Genomic DNA, 11,281 nt, shown 5'->3' with positions numbered 1-11,281 from the left:
TGCTTTCCTGGCAAGACCGCAAATTTCTCGACAACGTCAAGAAGGATTGTTGGTCCAAGAAGAAGAAGGAGTCGTAGTCTCAAGACAACAAGCCAACATTGAAGGCCAATGTGGTAGGTAAAGTGGAGCAAGATGCTCTAATTCTCTCATTAGATAATGTGTCTAATTCTTGGATAGTAGATCTCGGGGCTTCATTCCATGCAACACCACACAAGCAACATTTTCAAGATTACACCAAAGGTAATTTTGGGTATGTATACTTGGGAGATGATGAAGCTTGTGAAATTGTTGACAAAGGTACAATTTGTGTCAAAACTGCTAATGGAAATGAATGGAAGCTTAAAGATGTTAGGCATGTTCCTTCTCTTCCCAAAAAATTGATCTCTACAGGAAAATTGGACAATGAAGGTCACAACATTGCAATTTGGAAGAAAGCGGTGGAAGATATCAAAGGGATCTTTGGTGGTTGCCAAGGGAGAAAAGGTCGACACACTTTACTTATGTACTATTAGCATGCAATCTTCAACTTGTGCAAGCAATAGCTACGGAAGTCGACGGTGTGGCGTGGCACTATCGGCTTGGGCATATGAGTGCCAAAGGAATGCAAATCCTTCAAACAAAGCAGCTTCTACCATGTTTGAAAGAAGTGGACTTAGATTTTTGTGAAGATTGTGTTTATGGTAGACAAAAGAGGCTAAAATTTCAAAAATCGAGAAAAACACCTATTTAGGAAAATAGGGAAAAATTCACACATTTGGGACGATTCTTTGTGTCTCATGGACTTGAGGTAAGGTTGTATTGTACTAGGTTGTTGCACATATGAAAACTGAGATAGAATTTTTAGTGGATGCTTATGAATCTGCAAGATCCAATATGGTCCCATTTCAACAACCATACTATACACTAGAGTTGAAAGGCGAATGCTAAGCGATCATTCCTCTTCATTTGCATTGACATTTGTTGGTGCCTCATGTTCATCAAGTTTCAACCGACTCTCTTTGGCCTTGAGGATGGGGGTTTCTAATCACCGAGCAAAAAAGTTCAAGCGAAGAAAAATCCGAGCAAATTGATACAATAGCAACAATGGTGAAAGATGCCATGCACATTACTTTTACTACCAAAAATCTGACACTCAATTGACAGAAAATGAGATTTTACAACCATTATGAAAATACAAGACACAAGAAATCTCTTCATACTTGAAACAAATATAATTCAATTCCATGTGGCATGCCTCCTCTCAAAAATTTGGCAACACAACCTCCTAAGCCTATGAAGCTATCCGAGAACATCCTAAAGCTTGAAGAAACTCCTCTTTTGTAAGAAAAAACAAGCCCACTCTCTGTCTCCTCTCAGCTTCATAGTGCAACACCCTTGAGATTCCCTCCCTTTCCTCTTGCTAGCTCAGCACTGGGTGGATGGTGGAGGAAATGAGAGCAACAAGCCATGGATCTACCAGCTATAACTACATTGATGTCGTATACATTGGCGATAATGACTTAATGTGCCCAATGCATGATGAGATGAAGCATACCCAACTGCTTCATGGCCATCTCAACAAGATTCTTGAGGTACAAATTTTCTATTACTTTTTACTATACTTGACTAATAGTTAATCCATGTTAAGTTTTGCTAAGAACACAAACGAAGGGCCCATTTCTATGAGACTCATATGAAATAAATAGATTTTTATTAGTTGCTGCTTTTCTTAGTTGTTAAAAACGTTGATTCCTGAAGTCTACTTAACTCAAATAGATTTACTGATAGCGACATTCTTTAATTTGGCCTTGTATGGATGGACAAGACCATGAAAGGAGTTGAATGGACAACTCTAGGGCCTACAAAATCAAAAAAATTAACGAAGGAAGCATAGAAGGTTGTCATTTCCTTTCAAAATGGTTGCATCACAATGAGAGTGGTCCTTTGGAAGTTAATACTTCTACTGAAGAGAACTGGATATCTGTGGAAAATCTAAATAAAACGGAGTTGTTTCAAAGAATTTAGAGAAGCGAAGTCAGAGGATTGCACGGCAGTGGAAGGCTCGCAGGGCAGGCCGTTGATCTTGAGGGTGAGCTAGAGCTGCTGCAGCTCATCGATGCTAAGGGCCACGCAGAAATCTTCCAAGGGATCCTTGTCAGCATCACAGACAGTTGGAGGCAGGAATGTTGCTGCTCCCCAAAGCCACCAATCATTGTAGACCACGAGACTACATCTTGATTATCAAGCTTGTCAAAGACAGATTGTGCTTTGGCTAGCCGACCACAGTTGGGCATACAAGCCTACCAAGGTGTTTCCAATTACTGGTTCCAACTCCAATAGGCCTTCTATCTCCATCTATTCATGTATCTCTTCAACCTTATCTATGGCTCCTATGCTAGCATATGCCTTCAAACTTATGGGGGAAGCATTTGGAGTAACACCCTCAAGTTGCATTTTTTCAAAGCAGTTGATAGCTGCCTCTTCCTGGTCGTCTTCCACGTATCTTGCAATTAACATTGTCCCCATGAAATCACATCCTTGACACAAAGGCTATCAAAATCTTGGCGTGCTCGATCAAGGGACCCACACTTTGCGTACATATCAATTACCACGCTGCAAATGATAGGATTGTTCTACATCTTCTGCTTTCGTTTCAATTCAGCATGTATTTCTTGTCCCCTATCTACAACTCCTAGCATTCAAAAATCCTTCAGTATACAGATGTATGTGACTTCATTTGGAGAGACATTGCCCAATTGCATCCTTTCAAAACTGTCCAATGCCTTGTCGCATTGACCATGCTCAACGTACCCAGCAATTAATGTTGTCCATGAGACCACGTCTTGAAATGAAGCTTGTCAAATAATTGATGTGCCAAATCAAGCATACCACACTTGGAATACATATCAACCACAACATTGCCAGCAGCAAGGTTATTTGCCAGCAAACCCTTTCTTTCAACCTCAGGGTGCATATGCTGAGCTTCCTCTCTGAGACTTACGATGCCACAAGCCTTCAAGCTACATATATAGGTAGCAGCATTCGGGGGGATGCCCATTGCCCTCATTTGTTCTAAACACTCCAATGCTTCCTCTCCATGACCATGATCAGCGCAGCCTCCAATCATTGAAGTCCATGATACCACGTCTCGATATGGAAGTGTCGCAAACATCTCCTTTGCTAAATCTAAGAGTCCGCACCTGGCATAAAAATCAATCAAGGAGTTCCCCCTCTTCTTTCAATTTCGGCATGTATTTTCCTACCTAGCTCTATTGCAGGCCTGTGGTTCCACATGCTCTAGTAGCTCCCTAGTTTGCTGCTGCAACCAGTCCGCGCCGGCACGGACTGGTTGCAGCAGCAAACCAATGGGGATGGAGTCATTTAAAAAAAAAAAATTTCCCATATAGGCCCACGTAGTGGGGATGGAGTCATTTAAAAGAAATAAATTTGCCCTTCCCAATGCTTATCTCTCTCTCTCTCTCTCTCTCTCTCTCTCTCTCTCTCTCTCTCTCTCTCTCTCTCTCTCTCTCTCTCTCTCTCTCTCTCTCTCTCTCTGCAAGATGGCAATTTTACAACACATAACTGGACGTCAATGCCAAGTATAGTGAATGCTCTCACATTTAGTAAAAAAATGATACACCCTTCCATAGCTTAATCACAGCAATAAGGGGCCTTGAGGACATGTTTTCCACTCATAATTCAAAGAAGGGATCTGGCCAAATAGATTTTATGCATAAACGGTGCACCAGAGTGGTCCGGAATTTGGAGTACACGGATCTGTGTGTGTGTGTGTGTGTGTGTGTGTTGGGGGGGGGGGGGGGGGCTAAAGGCGAGCAGGTGGTGTGGTGGGAAGGGAGGAAAAGCATCACTAGAAAGAGGGTTTGGGGGGAGGGCGAGCATGGAAAGAGTGGGAATGCCCTAGGTGGTCCAAGGGGAAATCAATCTTTGAAGGCTTCTTTGAATAATTTTTTTTGTTTCATGAAGAGTATATAGTAGGTGGGTCAAGTTTTGAAAGCGTGGGATTAATAGGAATCTTGGGGTGAAGGACGAAAAGGTAGGGAAAACATGCGCCGTTGCATCGTTCAAGGCAGAAATGCAATCTAGAGACGATAGCTATCGGGCAAGGATGCACAGTAGTAGTCTTCGAGAAAAAATGTGTATTATCTTAATATAGTGTCATTTTCCAATTTCAAAAATGCCGGCTGAGAGCAAGGGAAAAAGGAGAAATTCCACCTCAAAATAAAGAAAAATAGTGTAAAAACATGAAAAATAAATCTAATTTTTGAAAATTTCCTCTTATGCTAAATTCAAGAAAAGGAATTTTATATGTTTGGAAAAATAATTTTTCTCAAACAATGCAGGGTAGGGAGCCTAATAGAGGGGAGCTCACAAGAAAAATAGCAATGACAAGGACAATGGATTTTACTATGATGATGGCATCACGAGATCAATGCTCTGGGCTGCTCGAGGAGTTTCTTTCCATGGCTATGAGGTTGCAAAGGTGTCTTCCAAGATTTCAAAAAATGAGAGTGTAAAAACACCCATTAGGATAGATTGCCTTTAAGATATGCAGCGTTGCCACGTGTCATGAATTTGGCCAGATCACTTCAGTTTTCAAGCTGAAGAAATCATATAACTTAAACTTCTTTAATCCAACTTGTCCGACAAGGAAAGCTGAATGCTGGGTACTCTTGCTAGTGCATGAACTCTCTCTCTCTCTCTCTCTCTCTCTCTCTCTCTCTCTCTCTCTCTCTCTCTCTCTCTCTCTCTCTCTCTCGGAGAAGAGGGCTCAACAATTAGGCCCATGTCGTATAAATATTCGCTCAGATTTTGGTTCTCTCGAAAAATGTCGCTCGGTGTATGGTAAGACTTAGGATTATTGCCTTTGGAATCTTGATTTTTTCAGGAATTCGTCCACCCTTGGGCTTCCATGCCCAAATGATGTAGCTAGTGTCTTCCCAACGTTGAGGATCATTGATGTTCTCTCTCCAATACTTGTTCCAACAATCCTTGTAAACCTCCACATCACTTGCATTCTTTCTTCTTTGAAATTGGTGCCCAGTATTGTATCTTCACTTGAAGATAGGTTGCCGAGTCATTGTTTTGATCAATATCTGTTGCTACCACTCCTAACCAAATTGGGTAATTTTCATCACAAGGTTGCACAAGTACAAAGTCTCCCTTTGCCACATCAAGATTTGGGTTGAACTCCTCAGTAGGTTTGTTGCGCATTGGACCACAATAGTGGCCCTCTATTATGTCAAGTGCTTCATCTAGACCATCTTCCAATGGAACTTCAAGAGGATGATCTTGTTCATGCATACACCTTGGTCAAAAGTCATCAAATAAAGTGTTTTCACTTTGTCCAGGGTTTTGCATAGCTTGCATGAGATTCTCCCAGTACATAAGAATTGGGTTGATCCACCTGGCATACTCACTTTCATCTCCTTTCTCTTGCAAGTGATCTTTCCACCAACTAACATACTTCTTGATTCCTTCCATAACTTTCTCACTATCTTTAACATACACAAAGGGTGGTAATACTTTTGGAACACCTTCAGGAAGCTTGGCTCCTCCTTGGTCATTTCTCTTCCATAACTCTATACCATTTTCGGGTAACCAATCCACATTTTTAGGGTGCACTTTGTATTGCATCAAAGGTATTCCATCACTCATATAGAACTTAAATTGCAATGGCTTTGAATGACCCACTAACCTATCTGGTCCATCATGTAAGAACCCCTGTACAAATCCTTTAAAGTCTGCCACCTTTTGTAGGAGAAAACGTGTTGGATGCATGCTAACACACTCACTGAAGATCTTCATCAAATGTGGAAATGTAAAAATGGCTTGTTTTCTAAGCTTCTCAGAAAAGCGACTAAACAATGCATCAATGTCTTCATGAGTGGGACCAACCATAAGAAATCCAAGTTGTACAGTGTCAAAGACTCCTCATGCAACCAACAATGATAGGTATGCAAACACATATCGATTCTTATTTTCTGAACCACAATTGTCAAGTTGCAACAACAATGTTATTGGCAACCTCTTGAACCCAAATACATTGCCATCCTCCCGTACATGTGCATTAGTACCAAAGATTGATTGCATCCTTGGACAATCATTTCCCAGTCTAGAAGCAAAGTTCTCAGTGTCCACATTCACATTTGTGATTAGATCAGTCTCTGCCTCTTCATTCTGAGCACTCTATTCCTTGCAGTACTAGTTTTTCTCCTTAAGCACTTTCATATGGTGATAGAGAGAAGCTGTAGACAAAACACAATAAAAAATATTTGTTTGTGGTTCTACACTTGAGTTTTCTAAGCTCAAGTCACCAAACATATGTTTATCTCTTCTTTCTAAGTTTCTTAGACATTTTGAGAGAGATGCAATTGTGAAGTTGGGATCACTCGACCATAATCCCAATGCAAAGTGACCATAAGCTGTTTGTCCATGTCCATGAGTGAGCATTCCTATCAAGGATACTGGAAGCCTCTCAACTACATTGAGAGATTTTGGAACTGGTTTAATTTGTGGTATAGCAGTCTTACTCTGGTCCATCTTGTCATGTATAATGCACAAGAACTTGGTTGGATTCATTTATGAAGAGCTCCTCCAAGCATAGTACATATTTCTACAGCTCATTTGTTGCAACATGTGTGATCTCCTTTTTGCCATGTATCTAGCACGCTCCACCTAATTTTTGGTAGACTCTAGCTTGACCTTTATGGATGTGCAAATGTCACATTTAGAGAATGTGCTTGATTTTGATAAAGTGACTGTCTTGAAGACTGTGTTCCACAACCTTGAGAATGTTGGTTGTGACAACGTTTTGTATTCCATTGTGACAAGTGTGTCGTTTACTTCCCGCAAAATGTCCACTTGTTTGTACATCGTTGGTAGAACGCGTTGAGTTTCCCGAGTTCCATGCATGGTTGTCCTTGACTTATGTGGCATTTGATCTGCATTATTATCTATGAAGCCTTGTATGAGTGCTTTTGCCATCTCAACATGTGTCAAGCTCTTCCTTATTATTCCAGTGTTTCCATGATTGCCATTGCATGCTCCATCCAAGATTTTTTTACGCAGCCTGTAAAATGTTGACTTTCCTATTCCATGCATTACATATCATGCTTTACTACATACCTTCTTTCCATCAAAAGTAAAGTCAAAGCATTCCTCTTCTTGATCTTTTCTATGAGCCATGCTCATACAATCCAATACAAATGTGCATCGACTAGTGTAGCTTTGTCCCCAAAAGTCTGCCCTCGCTTGCATGATTTTGGATTTGTTTCCAATCTGGCAGCATCGCATCTCACAACAATCAATTGTTGCAACTTTGTGAATGTTTGCAGCATCACATTGTTTGTTGAAAGCATGAGCATTATCTTTTTTTTTTCTAGGCCTGACTTACCTTTTCTTACCTGTCCCATCTCTTATATCATAGTCACCGGCAATGGCATCCTGATCTCTATCATTTTGAGTATGAAGAAGAAGACCTAGTTCTGTACTGGTGGTACCTTCTTCAAAACTAGTTTCAGTGTTGTTATGTATGCCATCATCCTCATAGTCATCACTGGAAGCATATAAGCTGTCAAGGGAATCTCCCGTTTCTTCCATGAGGAAATCTTGAATACCCTCAATGGCAGAAGAGGATCCAGCGTCTTTGATCAAGGGCTCACCATTCTCAAATGTGAGCTGCCTAATAGGCCAACTTACCAAATTCAAACTTGAAATATCACTTTGATGTGGATGCATCGACCCTTCCACAATGACACCCAAGCTACTCTCACCTAGTTCAGTACAGTTTATAGCCTCATATGGGTGGACCAGCAATACCACTCCATTACCAAGTTTTGTAGATCTATTGTCAGCCCAAAGGATGTCTCTTTTCTCTTTCTAACTCGCTCTATCTATCAAGCCATCTTCTTGACCAACAAGAAAATCCTCATCTATTGTGTGAGATTTTCCTTTGTCCATAACAATATTATGCAATGGCCATTTGATGATGCTTCCAACTGCTTGAGACATGGTTCTTGCATCCATTGTGACAAATGGAATCAAGAAGGTGTCATCAAAACTTTCTAGTACATGTATCGCCACACATGTTGTGCCAATCAATTCAAAACCACAACGTTGAGATGCATCAGTGGAATGAATAACCCCACGAGCTTTCCTTGTGGAACCATCAACAAGAAACACTGAATCACCTTGTTTTGGACCCTGCAGTTTTTGAGAAAATCAAGAGATATCAGTAAAATTGTATGTCTGAACATATAACTCAAAATTTAATTCATTCCCAAGATACACTCACAATTTTGGCAAAATCTTGCATCCCATTCAATTAACAAAATCTACATTGAGTCAATCCATGGAGGATGGTAGGAGGCTCGAGATCAAGTTTGAGCCTGTATGTACATCCAAGTGCTAGAAATATAAAGCTGACAAGAGTTGCAAGATAGGGACTATGTTACATTGCATAGTCACCCATGGAATTTGATAGGAGGATGGAGCCTTTATGCACATCCAAGTGCTAGAGATATATAGCTCACAAGAGTTACAAGATGGATCTCGAGTTATACTAAATCAACCCATTGGGGATGGTAGGAGGCTCGAGCTCAAGTTTGAGCCTAAATGTACATCTAAGTGCTAGAAATCTAAAGGTGAAAATAGGTCCAATATAGTGCCTAAGTTACAATGCCGAAGCATAGATGGAGCCTAAATGTAGGTCTAAGTGCTAGAAATCTTTAGCTTAAAATAGTTGCAAGATGGATCTCAAGCTATAAGTCAACCCATGCATGACTGTAGGAGGCTGAAGCTCAAGTTTGATCCTAGATGTACATCTAAGTGCTATAAATACCTAGATAAAAAGAGTTTCACAAAGCCAAAGTTTCATAGAGGCAAGCATGGAATTTTGTAGGTGGCTCGATCTCAAGTTTGAGCCTAAATGTACATCCAAGTGTTAGAAATCTATACTTGTCACACGGGTTGCAAGATGTAGCCCAAGTTACATGGAGGCACCCATGGAATTTGGTAGAATGCTCAAAGTCAAGTTTGACCATAGATGCACATTCAAGTGTTAGAAATCTACGAGCAACAACAGGTGTGAGAGAAAACCCAAGCTATGCTGAAGTAGCCTTGAATTTGGAAGGAGACTCAAATTGAAGTTTGAGCTATATTATACATTTAAAGAGTTGTAAGGTGGAGCCAAGGTAATGATGAGCTTTACATCAAACCCAATTTTCCTTGAATGACCTATCAAAAGAGTCGGAGCTTACAAGAAGGTGAGCTTCAAAGTAGTCGCATGAGTGGCTCAAACTTAAGTTCGAGCCTAGTTAGTCATATAGTTTTCTTTTAGGATAGGACATTAGTTCGAGTATAGGTGGCCTTGGAGATTATGCTATGACAATTGAGCGTTGATGGACATTCAAAATACAATGAGGTTTTTCTCTCAGTTGTTTATGTGTAAATCGATTCTTGGTGATTATAGTCCTGGTGTTTTACGTATTGTAGCATGACAATTTTACATGCAAAAAGGTGCAATGAAATCGGTTAAGGAAGAGGGTTGGTGGAGGTGGGCTCCTCACTATTGATCCTAAGAGGTTTTAGCCAAGGGAAGTCAAAACTATGTCCAACTTGTGAGTATTATTTTTCCAAAACTCTCAAAAAACTAGTTCTAGACACCCCTAACTTCGTCGAATTTTTTGACCCCTTAAACGTCGTTTTTTTGAAAATTGTTCATAAAACCTGTTGTAAACAACACGATTTTTGAACAGGGTTTGTTCATAAAAGCGTAGAGCCGCTCTCAAGCTACAAGCTCATAAAAAAAGTTTTGCAATTGGACTCCGTATGTGAAAGTTATGCTGATTATCGCGAAAAGTTTTTTTTTCACTTCTTTTAACCATCATGAAAACCATTAGTTTTGGTCCACGCATGTGATTTTGCTAATCTAACCTTGGTAGGGTTGGTGGGAAAAGCTATTAAAGGCTTTTTAATGCTTTTAAAACCTTCTATATTATAATAGATTTAGATTTTTCTATAGACTGTATGAATTCGACGATGGCGCGACAGGTGAGATTATTTACTCCCTCATCTCCTTGCCCTCTGCGAATCTGCTCGCGGCCCCACAAGGCTCTTTTTCAAAACTCTAGATTAATTCTCTATCTCTCTCTCTATCCCTCTCTCTCTTCTACATTAAAACAGGGTTTCAGTTTTTGTGCAGACAGTGAAAAAACTGACGACGACGTGACAGGTATGGCTCTTTACTTTCCCATCTCCCTCTCCTCTATGAATCTATTTCCAGTCCCAAAATGCTCTACATTAACTGTGTGTGTGTGTGTGTGTGTGTGTGTGTGTGTGTGTGTGCATATCTTTCTCTTTTTGATTGCAGGTGAAGATCTGATTGCAGTTTAGATTTGAAATTTGAATTTCCAATTCGAAAGTCTTATCCAGGTGCACTTCTTTGTCTCTCTCTCTCTCTCGTGTGTGTGTGTGATATCTTCTTCTAATCTTTCTGTGTAATTACCATCAGCTCCTCTTAATCACTCCCTAATCTCTTAGTGTAATCTCCCTTGCCTCCTCTTAATCACTCCCTAATCTCTTCTAATCTCTCTATGTAATCTCCTTTGCCTCCTCTTAATCACTCCCTAATCTCTTCTAATCTCCCTTGCCTCCTCTTAATCACTCCCTCCCTTCCTCTTAATCTCTCCTAAACCTGCATCTCAAAAGTTCAGTCTTCAATATCATTATATTAGTTTCTAATCTCTATTTAATCTACTTCTAATGAATACTTATACTCATTATTGTTTGCTACTGTCTCCTTGATACACCTTTTAAACTCTATCATTAAGTTAATCAAACTACAACTACATCTAAAATCATGCTCTATAAATTGAAAGTAAGTGGCTATTCTTTAATTAGAGTACTTAATCAATAAGTACTTTAATTAACTTTTTTTAAAACTGTAATTAAGTAATTAATCTACTTAAAGAAAAAGATAGATAACAACACTTACTTGGTTGGGTACTGAGTGTGACGTTTCCACTTGACGTAGATTCTTTGCTTTTGATATTTAGCTCGTTTTTGGTGCCTTGTTTCCTTGTTGAGAAACTAGAACAATGTGCTGATGTAGCTTAAACCTCACCTTCTAATGCTCTCAAAGCACTAGCATATTCCACTCTAGTGTGACCTCATGAGCTTATTGTGGATATTTTAGCATGATAGCGTTGCCTCATGCAAGTGCTTGAGACTTAACTAGGGCTAGAGCATAATAGCTCTAGGGAAAGCGACTCAAATTTAAGTT

At 40.0% G+C, this 11,281-nt stretch overlaps 1 protein-coding gene across 1 annotated transcript; it reads right to left on the bottom strand.

Moving 5' to 3' along the window:
* Positions 1 to 2,334: 2,334 nt before the first annotated feature.
* LOC147430141 (pentatricopeptide repeat-containing protein At4g38010-like) lies at positions 2,335 to 3,382 on the bottom strand. The gene is made up of 4 exons (XM_086495106.1): positions 3,243 to 3,382; positions 2,869 to 3,179; positions 2,617 to 2,671; positions 2,335 to 2,482 (listed from the first exon to the last, which is right to left on the bottom strand). Exons 1-4 carry the CDS (start codon positions 3,380 to 3,382, stop codon positions 2,335 to 2,337), a joined length of 654 nt encoding a protein of 217 aa, XP_086351232.1.
* Between the last annotated feature and the right edge of the window lie 7,899 nt (positions 3,383 to 11,281).

This window comes from Adiantum capillus-veneris, chromosome 22 (genome assembly GCF_014529385.1).
Source record: "Adiantum capillus-veneris isolate H3 chromosome 22, ASM1452938v2, whole genome shotgun sequence".
NCBI classification, from domain to species: domain Eukaryota; kingdom Viridiplantae; phylum Streptophyta; class Polypodiopsida; order Polypodiales; family Pteridaceae; genus Adiantum; species Adiantum capillus-veneris.
This window is presented reverse-complemented; position numbering and strand designations above follow the sequence as displayed.